This window comes from Rhinichthys klamathensis, unplaced genomic scaffold (genome assembly GCF_029890125.1).
Source record: "Rhinichthys klamathensis goyatoka isolate OS25496 unplaced genomic scaffold, OSU_Roscu_1.1 h1tg000209l_1, whole genome shotgun sequence".
NCBI lineage: Eukaryota > Metazoa > Chordata > Actinopteri > Cypriniformes > Leuciscidae > Rhinichthys > Rhinichthys klamathensis.
The window spans coordinates 1,528,163-1,552,121 of record NW_026606734.1 but is presented as its reverse complement, the minus strand read 5'-3'; the positions used below and the strand labels follow the sequence as shown (position 1 = coordinate 1,552,121).

Genomic DNA, 23,959 nt, shown 5'->3' with positions numbered 1-23,959 from the left:
AAATGTTGAAGTAGTAGTTAAAATGCAGTTCATGGTTATCTGTCCCTACACATAACACCCCTTTCGCAATAAAATGGACTAGTCCGAACGGCGCGCGGCGCGAAACCGCGAAAGATAAACATGACAGGAGGACTGGGAAGTACACAACGAAGCAAGACGAGTCTAAACGCGTGAATGAAACGAAGTTACCCAAGCGGCTCAAATAAAAGAAAAAAAAGACAAAAGACGCCGATATGTATTTGGCAACGCTGCCAAAAATGACAAACTTTTTTAAGCCTACTGTTGGGGACACATGCCGCTACAGCAGCAGCTGTGAAGTGACGCTAGTTGAGGATAACGTGTAAGTTATACTGTTAGACTGAAAGGGCGAAAGTAAATATGACATTTATTATGGATTTATCTGATGATTGTTTTAAGTTCACGAAAATTAAAAGTTGTTAAATATTTTTTGAAGCCTAACAAAATGTAAATTTTTTGGCTTTCAATTACACTGTAATGTTGGATGGCTGGCTGGCTATAATTAATGTTTAAAATTAGGGGAAAAAATCAGTTTTATCCAGACATCATTAGCTGTATTAGTATCAGTGATAATGACCTTCATTCATAAAAAGATGCCATTAAACAAGTATTTAAAATATACTGTCTTTATGTTGTCTCTACATTCATTTGTAGATTAACTGTGAAATTATTACATTATAAAATATATAAACTAATACAAACCTATAAAAACGTTTGTTTGTAGAATGTTTTAAATGTCAATCTCATGTGCAATGCCAATTGCAACCTCACTCACTCATACAAAGTCAATTATTCATCTTGGCAATATTTGCTAAGTATATGGCTGTTTGTGGGGGTTTACCCTAACTACTTGTCTTGCTGGTTATATTGATATTAATTTGATCTTAAAAAAAGAATAAACAGTGCTGGGTTTCCTGGCATTTTGGCAAAGACAGGTGTTATCTGAAACCTTATTCTCTGTTGGGAAGGTTTTTTTTCTCCTCTCCAACATTTACTTCCCCCTAGATTAGCTTTTCCTACCATTCAGTCAGTAATTTTTTTTCCCGTTCTCATAAAGATGGGATGGGGGGGCCCCCATACGTACCTTCGCTTTGGGCCCCCAATTTGCTAAATCCGCCACTGGCAACACATTTATATTCTCCAGAAAGTAGGAATATGAGAATGAACACAAAACCCTGCAGAACAAACTAAACAATTTAAAGTGTAAGAGAAGGAAAAGACACAAATAATAAAAAAAATCAATAAAACCGATTCTGATAGAGACTCTGACAGAGACATTGATGGAGTTTTTAGTTGTTTCTCTCAAGTAAGTCTTTGACTTCTGACCTGTATAATTATTAATTATTAGTGTCAGATTAATTTATATGGTTTTATTTCAGATGCAAGTGTGACGATGTTATTTCAGATCCTCCTTTGAGCAGCTGCAGTTTCAGTTCAGTCACTGTGACTCTGACTGACCGAGGTTTTTGTACGACTCTTTATCACTGTGTGAACACATAACCACTGTGATAACTCTGACAGTAATAATGTCCAGCATCTTCAGTCTGGACTCCACTGATGCTCAGAGTGAAATCACTGTTAGATCCACTGCCACTGAATCTAGATGGAGTTCCTGACTGGCGGACATTTGCTTGATAAATCAGGAGTTTAGGAGCTTCTCCAGGTTTCTGTAAGTACCAGGATAAGATATAAACAGAACCAACACTGTACACATCTCTGCTGGTTTTACATTTGATATTCACAGTTCCTCCTGGTTGTTCTGCTGTTATTGAGGGACTCTGAGTGACGGTGATCTGTCCTCTACACTCTGAAACACAACAAGAAGAAAATACACTCAAAACTTTGACAATATACTTGAAGAAATTAATTGATATCAAACTTGTGCTCCACAAACCTTGAGCAAACGCTGTGAGAGTCCAGATGAAGATGATGATGAAGGTCATGTTGATGAAGATTGTTGTGTGTGTCAGTGATGAAGTGTTAAACTCACAGCACTATAAACACTCTCACACACTGAGGATCTGGTCAATATGCAAATGGACACATCCTTTATTTAAATGATGGTGTAGATGAAAGTTCAGGAGCTCGTTCTTCTCATCCTGTCAAACACAACATCAAGTAAATCATGTAATCATCATGATTCGCCAATAAGTGTGTACTTTAAAAACTTACAATAATCATAGGCATATTTTTTTATCATTCATAATGATGTGCTATCCTCACTTCATCACTATCCCATTTTATAATATATAATTTTTGCTTTATACTTGAATTGAGTTAGCTTCTGATGAACTTTGCAACATTAAAACTGTTATTTAACAAACTTGCATCAACACTGAACTCATTTGAGCTGAATAATGACACTATTGCTTTACAGCTGAAATTGTATTAGTTTAATTATTGACTTATTTTGCAACTTTAAAGTCGACATGATATAGAAGTTCCTCTAGTCTCTTCCTCCCTGTTGTGACGTATAATCAAGAAATATAGATATAGAAAGACGATTCACTCTTATGGACCCTTTTCACATTTCTGGGTTTCTCAGAAGCAGAAGTCAATAGCTGGGTAAAATAGCTGGGTCTACAGTGGTGAATGAGCATATACATTACATATTTTTTGTGTTCCCATTTGCTCAAATAGCAAAAGAATAACTCAACAACAGTTTATAAAAAGAGGATTTTTTTTTTAGATTGTTAATGGCAGTCAGAAGAGAGAAAGATGTCAACTTTACCATCACTCCCACAGCCATTAGAAACACCCTCACAGCAGCGTAACGGCATTAACTAGTTTTTTTGTAATTTGATGCAAAACAATACTACATATAGTGTTATAAATGTACATTTGAAAAAGAAAGGAAATATTAAACACTTTGCATGATTTACGATGCTTATGGATGTTAAAACCAACATCACAGTCTGTGAAAATTAAGGGTCATGCTCGAAAATGCTAACCGGAGGAGTTGCAAATATGGCCACAGAGTGAACAGACTTTCCTTGAAAGGGACTTTGGTATAATCGAGTGAAACGCTTCTGGCACAAGAACAAATGAAGGGCGGGGCGGGATTTTGTCCGTGGGGATTTGATTGGATGATCGTGGATCTCCTCAACCATCCACAATGATGCGATGGCAGCCATAATGCACCAGAACGCCCACCACACACCAGCGTACTGATGGAGAGACAGAGTGATGAAGTATATAAGCATGATTAGGAGGCTGTGATGGACAGAGGTCAATGGGCAAATTTGGCCAGGATGCCGGGGTTACAGCCCTACTCTTTTCCACAAAAGACACATTGGGATTTTTTATGACCACAGAGAGTCAGGACCTCGATTTAACATCTTATCTGAAGGACGGTGCTCTTTGACAGTGTCCCCGTCACTGTGCCGGGGTGTTATAGTGTTATAGCGCCCCCTGCTGGCCTCACTAACACCTCTTCCAGCAGCAACCTAGTTTTCCCAGGACGTCTCCCATCAAGACTCAATCCTGCTTAGCTTCAGTGGGCCAGTCTTGGGTTACAGAGTGATATGGCTGATGATTTTAACTACAAATGAATCTGTGAATTTTTTTAAAACTCATGCTTGCAATGAAAGTTTGGAAAAGGAGCCATAGAACATGTACCTCCTCCAGCAGGGACACCGGGTTTTACAGTCTGTGTTTCATCGTTCCATGAAGGATGGGGGGTCGCGTCCCATTTTGGATCTGAGAGTTTTGGACGAGACAGTCATTCAGCTAAAGTTCAAAATGTTAACACTGAGACAAATCGTGCCACAGATCAGATCCGAGGACCGGATTGTCACGATAGATCTCAAGGACGCATACTTCTACATTTCCATCCTTCTGTAGCGTTGGCGGGGGGAATAAACGGTTGGAAAGACCAAATCGTATAGTGGTAAATAAATAACAGGCTGACTACGCCACCCCTCTTCAGAGAGAGGGGAAATAACTACCCAATGTAAATAGGGCACACAGGTTCGTTACCATGGACGGCAAAGAGACGTGGATATCAGTACAAAAGTTAATTTATTAAATTCACATCAATAGGTAAAACTTTCTGGTCACTATAAAGGCAGAATGTCACACACACACGACTCGTACCACACTGTTCATCCACACACACGATAAATGAGAAAATAAAAATAAATAACTGTTAAGATGGCTGAGGCTCACCCGTAGTGGGGTAGGCTAGCTAAGTATCTAATTCAAAAGCCACACGCACACACACACGCACGCCCAGTGAGGTATAAGTGGTTACAAGCGGCAAACCACACTAAGTGCTTGAAGTACCACCACCAGAAGGCAAGAAAAGCTAGCCTCCCAACCCGGGGTCCATCAGCCTAAAATAAACAAAAACAAGATTAATGAACACACTAAACAAATGATACTAGACACAACTAATAACAAAATTCAGAGTGGTTGGTGATACCAAACACTCACCACAAAGGAACACTAACTTGTAGACAAAACAAGTTCACAAATCACAGGGCAACAACGTTGCAACTTAACACACACATTTCACAATAATCAACATCCAAACTAACCAAAAACAAAGTAAAGAAACATACAACTTAACACACAGGCAGCCAATGATAAGATGACTGAAGGGCGAGCCCACGTACACAACTTCGGCACCTGCAGCGGTGAACAGATCGATGGTTGTAGCGGTGAAGACATACAACAGAAACAGTAAGAGCAGCAAGACAGCAGCACAGTCTAAATGGATTTTATGCAGAAAATGATCAGCCCAACGTCCACATTAAGACGGAGCATCTTCAAAGGAATCAATATCCTGCTAAAAACATCAGACATCAGTTGATTAGCTCAGTTAAATATTAGTTGAAACTTTAAAAGAATAACTTTACATACCAGTTGATCATCACGGAATTGTATAAGCCTACGGTTGCTCACAGCAGCGTACACATAAAAACAAACAAACTGAAAGGAAGAGCACGTAGATTATCGCAAGCTGCACAAGTCTACATTACAAACATTTACCTATAGCCTACCTGGGGGAACGGAACAGCCTGCACATCACTGCGGCGCTGCCAACCAAACACGGCCAGCATTGAATGGTGGCGCGCCTGCAACAAGGGGCGGAGCTAACAATGACACATGACCAGGTGGCATAAACAGTCTTTAAATAGGCCAGGGACAGCGGCCGATAGGCTGCCACATCTATCACTCATGTGACAGCCACAAATAACAGGGCAGGGTCTAACCCGCTCTGCCACACTTCCATATCACAGGAAGTCCTGAGGTTTGCTTTCGGGGGCAAAGCTTACCAATATCGAGTTCTTCCGGTCGGCCTAGCACTATCACCCCGCACTTTCACGATCAGTCGCATCAGTTGGCGGTTCGGCATCGAGATGTCGTTCTCGCCCACAGGAAAGAGTTGGGGTTACGGCTAAACGCCCAAAAGAGTGTGCTTTCTCCAATACAGAGGACCACTTTTCTAGGCGTGGTTTGGGACCCAGTGTCGATGCAGGGATACCTCTCACCGGCACACATAGAGTCCATCCTGCCGGCTGTGAAAAGAATAAAGCTAGGCCAGTCACTCACTGGGAAACAGTTTCAGAGACTGTGGGGTCTGATGGCAGCAGTGTCCAGTGTGATTCCCTTTGGCCTGTTGTACATGAGACCCTGCAGTGCTGGCTCAGGACCGAAGGGTTTCCCCGAGGGGCAACTCCATGATCAGGGTCACGCGGCGATGCTTACATGCCCTAGTGATGTGGAAGAAGCCTTGGTTCTTGTCCCAGGCTCCTGTGCTGGGAGCTCATTGTCGTTGCTTAACGCTTATCAATCACTGATAACTTTTTGCGAAACAAACTGGTTCCTCCGTGGTGCGTTGGAGCAGGAGGAGTATGGCGGCTTTGTAGTCTTGTATTTGGGGAATCCCAAGGGAAGAAGACTTTATACCTTTTGTCATTTGAAAGATTTTCCTTCACCTGAATAACTGTTCTGTTTGTCTTGTAGTAAAGTGACGGCTTTTTGTATCTCAACATCTGGTCTCCGTTCTAATTTTATATTTCTTCCCTCACTCTGTGACAACCTACATCTCCAGTAGATTAAGTATTGTGTTGGAGCAAGTGCTACACATTATAGCACAATATGAACATGTAGACTACTCTCAATTTTATTTCTGTCAGGTCCATTAAGTTCTAAATTATTTTGTCTGTGTTCTTGACTTAAAGGAAGCACTGCTACTTGGGCGGAGTAATAACCGCAGCACCTGAGACGCGCCGTGGTGAGGAGCAGAGAGTTCGTTCAGAGTTTGGGTACGGTGCGTCTCAGGTGCTGCGGTTATTACTCCGCCCAAGTAGCAGTGCTTCGCCTTCAGAGAATATAGTTCCCAGTATTTATACTGTTAAAATATGTCTGTGTCTCATGTGACGTAGTTTTTTGTACACTCTGTGACTATACAAATCACAACATGTAAATAGGAAAATGTTTGCGTTATTTTGTCACTTATTTGGATTAGTATGCTAGCTGCAACCATTTACATCCAGTCTTTGTGCTAAGCTAGGCTAGCGGTGGGTGCGTCAAACAGACTTATAGCACGCACGGAGATGAAAAAGGTATGTATGGACTTATCTAACTCTGGGGGATAAGGTGAATAGGCTAAAGTCCCAAAAAGTCGGAGTGTTCCTTTAATTGAATAGATTGCAAACAGGTTGATGTTCCTGAATTGAAATTTGGCGGTATGGCTCTGTTCAGGGAGTCCTCTGACCTTTCATGAGCACCATGAAATAGCAGAGAGTCAGAGGACAGCAGCAGCAGCATTAGGGAACGCTCACACAGTTTTAGACTGTGAGAGCTAAAATATCCCCCCAAACAAAACCACACCTGGCAATCCTCGATACAGAGGATGATTTATTTGACTACATGAGCTATTCCCCCCAAAACAAAATTGAGTGTCTCGAACGGTGTCGACTGAGCCGCCCTAATTTAGCGATTTATAATAGTAAAAATATTAATTACTGAAATGACTAATCAAGGCCACAATAGCTAAAACATGCTGTTACCTAGATTATCTGTATTTAAACTGTTTGACAGTCTACAGTGTAAGCTCTATGGATAGATAACTAATCCACCTCTGAGAACGAGCTAGATGAATAAATTAACAGCTGATAGCGCATTCAGGGGCGTTAACTGAGCAGAGCGCGAGCAAAATAATGATCAAATGTGTTTTATTAACGAAACAAATCAGAGACTTGAGCTCATGGCTTCTGGTCGTCAAGAATATCCCGAACATCGGGACGGAGGTATCGTTCGTAAGCAGCAGAAACCACCGCCCCATAGCTTAAAGGGTTAAACCGGAGTGAGTGTCGCCGCCGTAGTTGCTGCACAATGCGTAAGAATGAGCTGTATACGGTCCGGAGGCAGTCCACAGAAGTTAATTCCTATCACAGCAAGCTGTTTGAATCTGCGCTGCATAGTGGTAAAAGCCAGCGTGAGCAACGCGATCAGTTGCCAATGACAACAGATAACCCACATAGCCAATATGATCGCATAAGCATTTTTATGAAAACGACTAGTTAGATAAGCCCAAATGCCACACGGATAGCATTAACAAGAAGCATGTTGTCAACACACTGATAGCTTTTAGCAATGAATATTAAAAAGGAACTTAGCCTCGTGAAGATTTTCAGAGATGAATGGAGAATGAATCACGTCGAGTCCTGGGTCAATATTGCAGCAGAAGCGAGCAGCGAGCCAGCAGAGCGAGCAGCAAGCATGTATGAGCAAGGTGAATGAGCTTTAAATAGGGCGCCTTGTTTGAGCTTTGGCCATTGAGCAGCGAGGGGAGTTAACCAGCTAATGCAGCTCAGCTGGAGCAGATCAGCTGACGGGACAGTGTTGATAGCAAATAGCATAAGCAGCGGCTTGACTACCTGGCCTGCCAGAACTGACGCTGACGCTCAATTTGTAATATATTTAATGAACCTACTATTCTGACAACCCACAACTTCTATTAGTAATGATGAATTTAAGAGTTTATAGATGACTTCCCACAACATACAATAAATCAATGTCAGTCTATCATCACCATTCATTCACACTGTTTTCCTAAAAGTGAGCAAGCAGACACAAACAGTGGCTTCAAGTAATGACAATTAATACAGTAAAATGCTGAGCGACCAAGAAAAAACAACAACAACATTGGAAAAGACACAAGAAAACAGATAAATATGTGAGTTGTACTGTAAATGGTATTGGTTTCAAGAGTTTTCACTCTGAAATGAGCCATTGTATTTATCTCAAGAAATCCCAAAAATCATATTTTTGAGGGACATGGAAAAGTCTTCCATAAGTCTCCATGTAATTTTTATATTCCAAAGTAGAAAGAAAATGAAATGCATGTTTGGGACATAAAGATCCCTATCCCTTTATCCCTCTTATACTGTTCTGTTCAACAGAGTTAAGTTTGTGGCAAAACCGTTTATGGTCCTTGAATTATTTTATTCTATGCTACGGTAATTTTTTTTTTTTTGCCACAATAATGTGCATTTGGGAATGTGGACGAAACTTGTGCTGTTGAACTGATTTGTAACAATTTAATAGCATACGCCAACAACACAGGAGACTGCATAAAAATATTTCTAAATATGCAGATTGATGGTTGAGGGTTTAAAATAAAACGGTAAAGCCTTGCTCTGAGTTTGCATGTTCTGATGCTCACATTCTTGTTCAAGAAATGAGTGGCTGTAGCATTTCTATCATAAAGATGTGGCCAAACATTACAGATTAAGTGCAATTAAAGGAGCTGTATGTAAGATTGTGGCCAAAACTAGTACTGCAATCACTTTCAAATTACTGTAGAGTGGTGTATCCCCTCCCCCTCCTCCCTGACTCGAGGTTGCCAGATCGGCTGCAGGATCCAGCAGGAACGTGACGAGCTGCAGCTGTGGTAACTAGAGCAGAGCTGGCAACCTGGATGCCGCAACACTACTGACTTCGTGATTGGTAGATAGGTGGAGGGAGGAGCATCAGACCAAAACACAACATGACAACATCAACATCAGTTGAGGGCTGCAACTTCACTTTTTAAATGACAAAATCCTGGCCAGACTACTGTTGTCAGTGATATAAGTATTTGAAATGTACATGATTTCTTAATGTCTAGTGACATTTCAGGGCCATTTTATGATTAATTGAAATAAATTTCTTACATACAGCTCCTTTAAATATTAGATAAACAATGGTTTGCTCTTGATGTAAAGTGTAACAACAATCGGCAGGAGACGGCGCTCTCTGCAGGCATTTCTGATTATCCATGATATACAGAAGTTTATTCATTATACATTTCTTAATGTATTTTAAAAGTGTTGTTCACTTAAACAATATGATTACTTACTTTGATACATTAATTGAACCAATTGGGCTATTGGGCTAAAGGCTATTGTTCACTTAGATCTATCTTTATGACCAAAAAATATGTATTTTGTGATTAAAAGCCTATTTTCCAGTCATTTATTTTGTCATTGTAGATATCTTGAAAATAATAGGCTATCTTGTCGCCTTCACCTGAAAACTACATCGCATAAAGTTTGATATTGTGAGCTACTAGTATTCGCCCATTGTATGATCAAGTGTAAAATCCATGAATATTTACAGAAGATACCAAAAGTGAAACTCAGAATGTCACATTCCAGAATATTATGTTGATAGATTATAATTAGTGAATTTATGTGTTCATCTTTAAAGTTGTTGTTAATAATTGTGAAAATGACATAAAATAGAAACTGATGGTGTATAATTTGTACATAGTCTTTAATCTCTAGGAGATAGTGAGGAATTTTTAACGTGAGTCATTTTTTATTATTTTTATTATTATGCTTGTAAACGTTATAGAGATTACATTAATGACATACAACTTTGCATACAATACACAATATGTAGAAATTATGAAGGAATTTTAGGCTGATTTGGCTGTTGCCGGAATGGTGCCCATTAAAACTCATTCAGTCATCTGTCTTTTTCTCCCAGTTTATTTAACATGTAGGAGTAGACATTTCTCATTGATGACAAGTGATGTTATTGTTGGTTTCTAATAAAACCATAAATAAAATAGGAACAATTAATGTAATACAAACACATTAGCATGTTTTAAATCATACATCTAAAATCATCTTAATTAAATAAAATACATAGTATCAAAGAAACTAAACAAACTAGAATTTAATCTAGGCCTATTCAAAATATTAAACATATCAAACAAGCAAAAGGAACTTATTGTCAAAACTCAACAGTTCCTCACAGGACATGTGTGTGTCAGAGAGAGGCTTCTTATATCCAAACACAGAGATCGGCCGCAGGAATAATCATTCAGATTTGGTCAGTCAATCAAGTCACACTGAAAGGTTGCAGACTTTCTACACAACATGTATCAAGAACACAAGGAAAGTAAAAGAAAAAAAAGTTAACAATGATTGATAAGAAAGATAGAAAAAAAAAACACAAGAATAAGATATTAATTTATTGTTGTGGCGACGTTAGTGTCGCGCGTCTGTGGAGCGACGTACTCCTTCTCTCACGTAAAAATACACGACTGTCTCCTTCGGTAGGAAATCCAAGGCACTTTCCACACGCCATACCAGGAGAAAGTATAAACAAGGCAGTACAAACAACACACACACACACACACACACACACACACACACACACACACACACACACACACACACACACACACACACACACACACACACACACACACACACACACACACACACACACACACAGTGTAACCAGCATGAGGAAATCAGAGCAAAACTGGGAGTTGTGGAAATATGATACACCGGTGTTTTGCCAGATGAGAAGTTTATCTATGTATCAATCAATCTATGTAAAGCACTTTGAATTGCCATAGTGTATGAAATGTGTAATATAAATAAACTTGCCTTGCCTTAAACTGAACTGTTGATCAAGGGCTTTAATTAATTTAATTAATTAGACCATTACAATTTTATTTGCTGTCTCTTGTCAGTATAACACCAATAACGATAGCAAATACAATTTTAATGGTAAAATAAAGCCAAAAATGGTAAAACAAAGCAATTAATTTATTCATGCCGCAATGCACTCTGGGAGTACACTTCCTCGGATCACAGATAGAATTAAGTTGACAAAACTTAAATAGATTAAGAAGAACTTGATGTAATTAAGTTATGCTTACTTAATTAAATTAAGGCAACACACAACTGAATTAAGTATACTGAACAAATTAGTTTTTACGGTGTAGTGTATGAAATGTGCAATATAAATAAACTTGTCTTGCCTTAAACTGAACTGTTGATCAAGGGCTACAATTAATACAGCAAGCTAATATAAAACTCTTACTGTCTGCAGTTTATAGTATGAATACAGTGCATAAAAAATAAATGACAAGTTAGGATACTGAGTATTATGAAAATTAAGATCTATTTTAAAATGATAAACTGAACTGAACAATCACTCAGATCTCAAATGTGTCACTGATCTATAAGAGCACAAAATCTCTTTCTGAACTCTATAATTATTAAGAGTGTCAGATTAATTTATATGGTTTTATTTCAAATGCAAGTGTGACGATGTTATTTCAGATCCTCCTTTGAGCAGCTGCAGTTTCAGTTCAGTCACTGTGACTCTGACTGACGGAGGTTTTTGTACGACTCTTTATCACTGTGTGAACACACAGCTACTAGGACAGTGTACACTCATACAGTAATAATGTCCAGCATCTTCAGTCTGGACTCCACTGATGGTCAGAGTGAAATCACTGTTAGATCCACTGCCACTGAATCTAGATGGAGTTCCTGACTGGAGGCGGTTTGCGTAATAAATCAGGAGTTTAGGAGCTTCTCCAGGTTTCTGTAAGTACCAGGATAGAGGCTGAACACCCCAACCCTGATAGACTTCAGGACTGGTTTTACAGGATATAGTAACTGTGTCTCTGAGAGGAACAGGTTTCACTGCAGGCGTCTGAGTGACTGTCACTTCACCAACTGATTCTACATCAAGAAGAAGAAATAAATATTCAGAATTACATATTTGGATAATATTTCAAGCACTGTTAATCAGTTAAAATAATGCAGTTTAACTTCATATTTCCTGACCTGTGAAACAGCTGGAGAACATCCAGATGAAGATGATGAAGATGAAGCTCATGGTTGCTGTTGGTTCAGATTCTCAGTGTTCAGACTCAGAGTTATAAATCCTCCTGAAGCGTGAGCTGCGATGCAAATAATCTATATGTAAATCTGTGTAAGGATTCCAACACATGATGCTCATAAATCATAACAGTGTTTAGGATATTTTTCCATGTTACGAGTCATAAACATTTATTCCTGTGTCTGAAGCTACAGGCTTTCTGATGATTCAAATGACAGAGTTGCTACAGTAATATGTCATTGAACTTCCTTAGAGGGCAAAGGTCATTCTAGAGGTCATAGGTCATCAGAATGTATTAAAATTGCTTTAATCATTAACAATGCACTGAGATGAATGATAGAGTCAGTAGTTTTGATAGAACAGTTATTATGAGTAATATCATTATTATTATCTTGATAAACTTCGAGGGAAAGATAAAGCTACTTGTAAAAGCTCAAAAACATATGGTGGCCGTTTTGTTTGTTTGATTTGATATCAATATACAGACTGTTTTTATCTCTGTCTGTCACAGGACAGATCACAGTCTAATAGAGCTGATACTGTGTTACACAGGTGCAGTTTATTTGTGCGTGTGTGTGTGTGTGTCAGTAGTGTGTGAGAAAGTGTTTGAGCAGCTGCAGTTTCAGTTCAGTCACTGTGACTCGGAGGTTTTTGTACGACTCTTTATCACTGTGTGAACACCCAGTTACTGTTGATGTAGTGTAAACTCATACAGTAATAATGTCCAGCATCTTCAGTCTGGACTCCACTGATGCTCAGAGTGAAATCTGTTCCATAATTTGCTCCATTGCCAGTGAATCTAGATGGGATTCCTGACTGTCGTGATCTAATGTAATAAATGAGGAGTTTAGGAGCTTCTCCAGGTTTCTGCAGATACCAGGAGAGACAGGAGCCACAACCATAAGTACGATCTCCAATTCCTCTGTCAGTTTGACAGTTTATAGTGACTGTTCCTCCTAGAAGAGCTTCTTCTGAGGGAGTCTGAGTCACAGAAACCTGTCCTGTAATTTCGGTGAATGACATTTCATTAGATCATAAGTATTAGAGTCAAAGTATCCAGTATAAAATCTATATTGAACATCAAAAGCATGAACATAAATCACATCTTGAGTTATTAATAGAGTAAATGAACCTTGAACAGAAAGAATGAGAGTCCAGATACAGACGCTGATGATCATCATTCTTCTTATCGGTGGTTTACTTTCAGTCTGAATGAAGAAAAGCTGTCAGTGACGAAGTGTTAAACTCACAGCACTATAAACACTCTCACACACTGAAGATCTGATCAATATGCAAACACACTCCACATCATTTCCCTGAAGACAGAAGAAACACTGTCTTTATGTTTGTGCAACAGCTTTGTATAGATGTTTATTTACTTGTTGCATTATTTTGGGCTGAACTAAAAAAAACACTAATGAGTGATTTCATTAAGACTTAGACACTATGTTTTTGATAGTAATAGTTGAGAACAGCAGTGTTCAGCAGTGTGAGACGGGGATGAGAGGAACACCTGTTGTTTGAGCATCGGTAACTCAGTGGCTGTTTGTGCTTTATCTCTCAAAGTTTGATACGTGCCACATTTGTCTGCTAGAAATATTACTCACTTGGACATGTACAACACAAACTCAGATTATGTGAGTTATGGTCAAACACAAAGTTGCAAACTAACACACTATTGTTGTCACACAGGCCAGGATAGATGTAACAATGAGAGATAATTTACTGAAATAAGATCCACACAATCTAAATGTGTGCAAGAATGTTATTGAAGAACAAAGAATAATCAGTTTTGAATAAAGTAATCAATTTAAAGTAACAAAAAACTGTGGATTATATTTCTTTAAGGACTTTAAATTTAGCACAAAAACAACTGCCGTGTGTGTGTGTGTGTGTGTGAGTGATCGTGTGTGTTCTCAATTCCTGTCACACAACAGTTCAGTCACTAGCTATGTTGCCATTATTGCCAATTTCAGAAAAGAAGAATACGGGACAATCGTGGTTCTTTACAGGAAAATAAGGGACACTCAAAATATTTGTACTGGATCACACAGTTTATGTCATTTCAGGGTCATATGTGTTTAAAAGGTTCTCAGACATAAACATATTTGTTTTGCTTAACCTATTTATGTACAATTTAATTATAAAACTAATTTTAAGGTCATACAAAAAAAAGTCACATTACACACAAATCATAGCTAGTTCAAAATAAAAGCATTTATCTGAAATAGAAAGCTTTTGTAACATTATACACTACATTTGAAATTAAAGAAAGTAATAGCCTACTTTTATTTAGCAAGGACCCATTAAATTAATCATAAGTGACAGTAAATACATTTATCATGTTAAGAAAGCTTTTTTATGTCGGATACATTTTTATTTCGGATCTCTTTTGAACATTCTATTTATCAAAGAATCCTGACTTTTAAAAAAAAAAAACATTAATAATATCAGAAATGTTTCTTGAGCAGCAAATCACATCAGCGTATTACGGAAGCCCTGAACCGCAACGTAAAAAAAAAAAAAATCTGTAAAAACAAAACAAAAAACTAGCATTTCGAGATTAAAGTCGAAACATTTCGAGATTAAAGTCGAAACATTTCGAGATTAAAGTCGAAACATTTCGAGATTAAAGTCGAAACATTTCGAGATTAAAGTCGAAACATTTCTAGATTAAAGTCGAAACATTTCGAGATTAAAGTCGAAACATTTCGAGATTAAAGTCGAAATATTTCGAGAGTACGAGAATACAGTCTTCCGTGGAAGTTGCGTGTGTGCTTGCCATTGTTTCACATTGCCGCACACACAGGCATTCATAATGGTGCATAGCGAGTGTTTCACACTGTGTGTGTGTGTGTGTGTGTGTGTGTGTGTGTGTGTGTTTTGTTTCAACAAAAGGAAATTTGGTAACACTTTACAATAACAGTACATGAATAATCATGTACTAATACCTGAATTAATAATTACTTTACTATGAACTAATGATGAGATAAGACATGTACTAATGAAGAACTAACCTTACCTACGACATGAGTCATATGAATTCCTGCATGAATATACCATCTTAACTACACGTTAGTACATGCTTGTTAATTAATTCATTAATTAACACTTTGGGGTAAACTAAATCAACATGCTCTAGATTAGAAAAAAGATGTATTAAAAGTGCACAATGTAAAATTGTTCATAAATTTGCCACCAGCAACTGTCACAAACATCATTGAATGACATTTACATTCAATTTACATTTAACCTTACTCATTGAACACACAATGGTGCATTCATCATTAAAAACAATTTAATCTCATTCCGTTTTAAGTTATTCCACTGCTGCCATCAAGAGTGAAATACCTACACTAATACAGGTCCTTCACAAAAAATTTGCATATTGTGATAAAGTTCATTATTTTCCATAATGTAATGATAAAAATTAAACTTTCATATATTTTAGATTCATTGCACACCAACTGAAATATTTCAGGTGTTTTATTGTTTTAATACTGATGATTCTGGCATACAGCTCATGAAAACCCAAAATTCCTGTCTCAAAAAATTAGCATATTTCATCCGACCAATGAAAGAAGTGTTTTTAATACAAAAAAAAAGTCAACCTTCAAATAATTATGTTCAGTTATGCACTCAATACTTGGTCGGGAATCCTTTTGCAGAAATGACTGCTTCAATGCGGCGTGGCATGGAGGCAATCAGCCTGTGGCACTGCTGAGGTGTTATGGAGGCCCAGGATGCTTCGAGAGCGGCCTTAAGCTCATCCAGAGTGTTGGGTCTTGCGTCTCTCAACTTTCTCTTCACAATATCCCACAGATTCTCTATGGGGTTCAGGTCAGGATAGTTGACAGGCCAATTGAGCACAGTAATACCCAGTGGCGGATTTAGCAAATTGGGGGCCCAAAGCGAAGGTACGTATGGGGGCCCCCCCATCCCATCTTTATGAGAACGGAATTTTTTTTTTACCGACTGAATGGTAGGAAAAGCTAATCTACGGGGAAGTAAAGGTTGGAGAGGAGGAAAAAAAAAACCTTCCCCAACAGAGAATAAGGTTTCAGATAACACCTGTCTTTGCCAAAATGCCAGGAAACCCAGCACTGTTTATTCTTTTTTTAAGATCAAATCAATATCAATATAACCAGCAAGACAAGTAGTTAGGGTAAACCCCCACAAACAGCCATATACTTAGCAAATATTGCCAAGATGAATAATTGACTTTGTATGAGTGAGTGAGGTTGCAATTGGCATTGCAAATGAGATTGACATTTCAAACATTCTACAAACAAACATTTTTATAGGTTTGTATTAGTTTATATATTGTATAATGTAATAATTTCACAGTTAATCTACAAATGAATATAGAGACAACATAAAGACAGTATATTTTAAATACTTGTTTAATGGCATCTTTTTATGAATGAAGGTCAGTGTTATGATGATAGCAGAAGAACCCAAGCGCAGACGGTATGCAAACACACAACGTTTATTATAACAGAAAACAGAGAAAACAAAACCCACGAGGGGGCAAAACAGTACAAGATAAAGTAAACGACTGACCACACTAGACTAAGACTTTGACATAAAACTAAACAGGAACAAGACAGGCTTTTACAAGATCGCAACTTTTAGACAAAACAAGGTACTCACTGGGTATAGACATGGCACGTAAGGCAATGAACCGGCACAGGACAGCAAACACAAGGAGATTAAAAAGGGAGACACTAATGACAAAGACAGGTGAAGCTGACTAGACAAGGACAGGTGAAACTGACTAGACAATGATGACGAGACGAGGATAACAAGGGGGCGGGGTAACGTAACGAGACAACACAAGCACATGGCTCAAAACACAAGACCCTGTGCTTGCACACAAAACATGATTCTGTCATGATCCTGCCTCAAGACTAGAGAAAATCAAGGACACGAGGGCAGAATCATGACAGGTCAGTATCACTGATACTAATACAGCTATTGATGTCTGGATAGAAAATATTTTTTCCCCTAATTTTAAACATTAATTATAGCCAGCCATCCAACATTACAGTGTAATTGAAAGCCAAAAAATTTACATTTTGTTAGGCTTCAAAAAATATATAACAACTTTTAATTTACGTGAACTTAAAACAATCATCAGATAAACCCATAATAAATGTCAGTCTAACCCTTTCAGTCTAACAGTATACACGTTATCCTCAACTAGCGTCACTTCACAGCTGCTGCTGTAGCGGCATGTGTCCCCAACAGTAGGCATAAAAAGGTTTGTCATTTTTGGCAGCGTTGCCAAATAGGCCTACATATCGGCGTCTTTTGTCTTTTTTTCTTTTATTTGAGCCGCTTGGGTAACTTCGTTTCATTTTCGCGTTTAGACACGTCTTGCTTCGTTGTGTACTTCCCAGTCCTCCTGTCATGTTTATCTTTCGCGGTTTCGTGCCGTGCACAATTACGGACTAATCCATTTTATTGCGAAAGTAGGGGGTGTTATGTGTAGGGACAGATAACCATGAACTGGACATTTTAACTACTACTTCAACATTTCAACGTATTTCTTAAGAATATTAATAACATTTACTATGCTTTTAAATCGTTCATGATGATAAGGGGCTTTTTCTTTTCTTTTATATATATATTTTTTTAGGTTGGTTGGGGGGCCCCCCTACTACGACCGCTGGTAGGGGGCCCCAAGCAGCCGCCTACCTATGCCTCTATGTTAAGACCGCCACTGGTAATACCATGGTCAGTAAACCATTTACCAGTGGTTTTGGCACTGTGAGCAGGTGCCAGGTCGTGCTGAAAAATGAAATCTTCATCTCCATAAAGCTTTTCAGCAGATGGAAGCATGAAGTGCTCCAAAATCTCCTGATAGCTAGCTGCATTGACCCTGCCCTTGATAAAACACAGTGCACCAACACCAGCAGCTGACATGGCACGCCAGACCATCACTGACTGTGGGTACTTCACACTGGTCTTCAGGCATTTTGGCATTTCCTTCTCCCCAGTCTTCCTCCAGACTCTGGCACCTTGATTTCCGAATGACATGCAAAACTGAGCAACAGTCCAGTGCTGCTTCTCTGTAGCCCAGGTCAGGCACTTCTGCCGCTGTTTCTGGTTCAAAAGTGGCTTGACCTGGGGAATGCGGCACCTTTAGCCCATTCCCTGCACACGCCTGTGCACGGTGGCTCTGGATGTTTCTACTCCAGAGTCAGTCCACTGCTTCCGCAGATCCCCCAAGGTCTGGAATCGGTCCTTCTCCACAATCTTCCTCAGGGTCCGGTCACCTCTTCTCGTTGTGCAGCGTTTTTTGCCACACTTTTTCCTTCCCACAGACTTCCCACTGAGGTGCCTTGATACAGCACTCTGGGAACAGCCTATTTGTTCAGAAATTTCTTTCTGTGTCTTACCCTCTTGCTTGAGGGTGTCAATGATGGCCTTCTGGACAGCAGTCAGGTCGGCAGTCTTACCCATGATTGCGGTTTTGAGTAATGAAACAGGCTGGGAGTTTTTAAAAGCCTCAGGAATCTTTTGCAGGTGTTTAGAGTTAATTAGTTGATTCAGATGATTAGGTTAATAGCTCGTTTAGAGACCTTTTTCATGATATGCTAATTTTTAGAGATTGGAATTTGGGGTTTTCATGAGCTGTATGCCAAAATCATCAGTATTAAAACAATAAAAGACCTGAAATATTTCAGTTGGTGTGCAATGAATCTAAAATATATGAAAGTTTAATTTTTATCATTACGTTATGGAAAATAATGAACTTTATCACAATATGCTAATTTTTTGAGAAGGACCTGTATATCCATTAAACAGATGCAATTTTCAAAATTAAAATCAGTGTTAGCACATGATGATGGTTATTTATGTGGTTATTTTGAGGATTGGTTTACTGTCTTTATATCAAAATACAGTCGAATGTTAGTCTCGTTTTCTTGCCCCCTCAAAATTTGTCCACTTCCTCCTACCGTTCAGTTCCTTCTCCATCCAAATTCGGGCACAGCACCTCTGCTCTTCCACTTCTTTACAAACCACCGAAAAGCACCAAATTTTATCTGATTTAGAAGAGCTGAATATGTATAGAACATGTTTAATTGATAACTTTTTAAATATGTACTCTTGAAGGGCCAAGACAAGAAATGACAATGTCAAGTCATGAATTCATGTTACTTTATAAGTAATTAATGATGAGTTAGTGATGAAGTGCCCCCTCAAGTAAAGTCATGACATAATGATGCATCAATAAGCCATTAGTTGATGTTAGTGTATGGTTAGTTAATAATGAATTAATGATGATGTGCCTCCTCAAGTAAAGTCATGATATAATGATGTACTTACAAATCATGAAGTAAAATATGAATAAATATATACAATAAGAGTGCCATCCTTATTCCTTTAAAACTATGGTAAAAAACAACAACAAAAAAACAAAGATAAAAATTGTGTTGTTCTTTCATTTTTATTTATACAATTAAACATATATGGACTTAAAAGAAAGTCCAAACATACCTGTAAAGACACGCATAAGACACGATTACATGTAAAATAGGCTATAAGCTAATGCTAATTGAAGCATATACATTTAAACAACAAAAAAATAGTTAATTAACCCTAACCTCCTGAAACCTCCCAAATACAACATACATGCAAACCTGTCTTTAATTATTAATTCTGTTTACCAAAGAAGTCAACATTTATGAGATTTAAATGCCAGCATTAACATAAGAACACAACCCCGAGCCGCGAGCGCGCCACTAATGAGTGTCCCACCAGAAACAATCCCTTCATACTGTAGTTCCGGGAAGAAAAGTAGCTTTAAACATAGGCCTAAATAAACTATACAAATCAGAAAACGGGTTAGATCAAATTTAAATTTACTAGTGCGAGTTATTAGTCTGTTTTCCACATTTGATTAGACGGATCTGTGTAATTAATGGCTAAAAAATCATGTGCCATTCCAATTATTTGTCACAATGCTTGCCACAGATAGCAGATTATGATAGCCTATTACAGTTTAAATTATGGCAGTATTAATTATATGTTTAATTCAAATTTAGATTACTTCTTATTTATTCTTACAGAGAGTGATTGATTTAGTTTACCCCTAAACGTTAATTACTGCATGTAAAACTATCAAACATGTATTAACATGTTTAAGGCTGCTGTTATTCATGCATGAATCAGTATGACTCCTGTTGTAGTTAAGGATTGCTCTTCATTGGTTCATGATCATATATTCAATAATCATGAGTTAATGTTGAAGTAACTATTAATTCAGGTATTAGTACATGATTATTCATGTACTATTATTGTAAAGTGTTACCGGAAATTCAACAGGTGCCAATCTACCAGCATTAGGCTACCATTTTAGGGCGTTATAAAATATACTGCGCTGGAATAGACTTTATTCGACACGTTTTATAATGTTAAGAAATGTTAAGAAATGTTTTTTAGTGTAGGCCTAGGCTGTGTTATATTTTTATTCTCCTTAAAGAGATTATGAATATGAGGGAATAAAAAAATACCACTGAGACTCTGGCAGAGACACTGATGGACTTTGTCTAGTTGTTTCTCTCAACGTATGGTTTGATACGTTGAACACTATAAACACTCTCACACACTGAAGATCTGATCAATATGCAAACACACTCCACATCATTTCCCTGAAGACAGAAGAAACACTGTTTTGTCTTTTAATATCTTTGCTAACAAACTTTAATTTATCATTTTCAGAAACACATTCACGATTTACTTCATGTTATTTTGGGTTGATCTTCTCGCTCTAAACACTGTTTTAATGATCAGTTTCATTCAGACTTTGAGAGAATTTAATTCCTGCTGCAGATTTATATCATCCACAATACTGTAGGATTGATATTTGAAATGAACAAAGACATTTGCTTTATTGTTTTCCACACCTCTTTCCCCAATAGCTGTGTTTCCACTGCCGGGCCAGTAGCGCCGCAGCGCTGTCCTAAACCCCGCCCTTAACACGCCTTCCTGGATCAAACGTCATACAACCCATTTCAGCGGGTATTATGAATGTATTTATTCTTAAAGGTGCAGTGTGTGACTTTTAGCGACATCTAGCGGTTCGGTTGCGAGTTTACACTAAGGGCTCAGCCCACCGCTCACCCCTCCCTTTCGAAGAAGCTACGGTGGCTAAAACGGGACAAACATCGTCGTCTCAGACAGCAGAGAATAGCCAGCGTAAACCAAGTTTCTGTACCACAGAGTCCATTATAAACCACATCATGGATAAAGTTTCAGGTGAGGATCTAGGGTCTTAATACATAATATAATAATAGTAATCAGCTGATTGTCTCACGAACGTAACCAGCACATTCTCCCCACATAGCAAACCCATAATACAGCGAGGGAGAAGAACCACATGAAACTATGCAACTATATATTTTTTTATAACAGGGTAGTAAAAGTTTAGCTGGCTAATATGAGCTGTTACTGTGGCTGAGCTGGTTAAAGCGTAAAGCCTTGTTTAAACTCGACACGTCCGCATGAGCCCAAAGGTGCGCGCGGCAAAAATGACGAGATTGTAACAGCGCGCGCGCCTCCGCATCCCCTAGACACCACTTACTACACACAATAGGCTTTTTTATCTGATTTTGGAAACTCGATCGACTTAAAATGCTTCCAAGATCGACGGGTTGGTGATTCCTGTAACTGTTTTACGCTCAATGACAAGAGTAGCCTACTAATCAGCTGTCTCACAAACTTAACCAGCACATTTATCCCCACATAGCAAAGCCATAACACAGCGAGGGAGAATAATTAAGTTACATGAAACAATCCAACTACATATTTACACCACTGACAAGGGAAAAGTCACTACTCACGGTGTTTATGGCTAGCTTCTTCTAGCTTCCTGTGGCTTCTCTTTCAAGGTAGTGACGAAACGCGCTCTGTAACGCTGTTTGTTCGCGTTCGGCTACGATAGAAACATGACGTCACAATATGTCGACCTTCATAGAAGGGGATTCCCGCGCCTATGTAGATATAAATGCCTCATTATAAGGTAATAAAACATTACGGTTTATTAAGTAAGTTCTTTATACACCACTGAACACATAGTTATGGATGTCATATTGCATTTCTGTTAATAGATACTCAAAAATGTTACACATTGCACCTTTAAGTTAGGAAGATAGCATGTATATTAACTCCCCGGCTGTGGCTGCCATAGTGTCCCGACTTGTCTCGCCACTAACAGAGGGACGGTGACCCGGCACACCGTCCATCAAGTCGAACCATGGAAAGTTCCTTCTCTGGGCTCCGCTTTGTCCATTGTGCGTTTTAATCGCCTTGTCCTGCACCCGCAACTCTTTTATTTTTTCCTGAACTTGAAGCGTTGTTCGCCGAATGCTTAGCTTAGCAAGTTCAGCAACGATGTATGTTATAACATCCTCGTTTCTGCGCACGCCGTCAAATTGACGTTGCACCCTTTCTTCTGCCCGAATGCTCAGAAGAGCTTTGGTATCTTCGACAGACCAATACAGGCGATCCTCCATTTCGAGCAGCGATTATTTTGCATGATATAAAAAAGTGAAATGTGCATCTTGCCGCAGCCCGCAGACCATAACTTTCCCTATAAGACAGATAAACTATGCCTTTTACCTTGAGCACGCCTCTAGCCCGAGCCGACCCGCTTTGGCCCAAGGTATTCGACGGCCAGAAATCCTGGCCGTTGGCCCCGAGTAAGTCCCGATCAAGCCCCGGAAGTGACAGTGGAAACGCGACTGGCTCTGGCACGCACTATACGGTTCGGCCCGGCAGTGGGAACGCGGCTAGTGACCATTTGGATTTGAGGGGCTGATAGTGATCATGGCCTGTAAGATGTGTGTATTTTGGGGATGTGTGAATTGTCAGTGGGGGAAGTTGTAATTATCTGATTGGTCACCTTGAATGTCTCATATTTATGTTTTAGTCACATGGTCAGGGAAAGGCTAAAAGAAGATTGTAACTGTTGCTCTGACTCTTTATGCTCTGGGTCCCTTTGTCTCTCTCTCTTTACCTCCTCTTCTCTCTCTCTCTCTCTCTCTCTCTCTCTCTCTCTCTGGTAACATTTTACATATATATGCTGGTGTAGCCGGCGCGGTCTGCACTTCGCCGACTACTGCGTTGTGTTCTGGTGCGCTGAAGACAGGACACTGACTTTCCTCAAGGCACTTTATTTGGCTCAACTGTTAAATTTCAAAGAGAGCAAAATTCAGGATTCTATCATCGAGCAGAATCAGCCTCTCTCAATCACTTAGAATGCAGACTCCACATTTAATTACATTCAAAAATCAGAAAAGAAAATACAAAAGAAAATAAACATCACATTATGCTCTGATATATAATGTGTATGTGTCATATTGCGTGTTATCTCTGTTCTCCACTCTGGGCTTTTAGCTCTTACATTAACATTATGCAACATGAAACAAACCATACTTTCAATAGTTAATACATACATTCAGTAATATGCGCGAAGCAACATGTAGGCCTACATGCCTTACATCGGGCTTTTCAGTGCCATTGAACATTAATCAATACAAGAAAACTTTTTAAATGAACACATTATATTCATAACCTGGTATTGGGAGTACATACCTGTTAAATTTCAAAGAGAGCAAAATTCAGGATTCTATCATCGAGCAGAATCAGCCTAACATAAGAAAAAGGGCAAATGAAACGTGGGCTGTGACACAAGAGGATAGAATGACGATCGCTAACATACAACCACAGAACACGAGGTTAGCTATGCTAGCCATTTCTCAAACTCTCAAAACAGCAAAGTTCT

The 23,959-nt window shown here is 38.8% G+C and overlaps 3 gene segments (V, D, J or C); all 3 read right to left on the bottom strand.

Moving 5' to 3' along the window:
- Positions 1 to 23,959, bottom strand: part of LOC130096940 (Ig kappa chain V-III region MOPC 63-like) — a 158,100-nt gene that overhangs the window by 120,570 nt on the left and 13,571 nt on the right.
- LOC130096952 (Ig kappa chain V region BS-5-like) lies at positions 1,374 to 2,007 on the bottom strand. The segment is given in 2 exon segments: positions 1,374 to 1,825; positions 1,913 to 2,007. Coding segments are annotated over 2 exon segments (375 nt in total).
- LOC130096950 (Ig kappa chain V region K29-213-like) lies at positions 11,471 to 12,210 on the bottom strand. The segment is given in 2 exon segments: positions 11,471 to 12,005; positions 12,111 to 12,210. Coding segments are annotated over 2 exon segments (384 nt in total).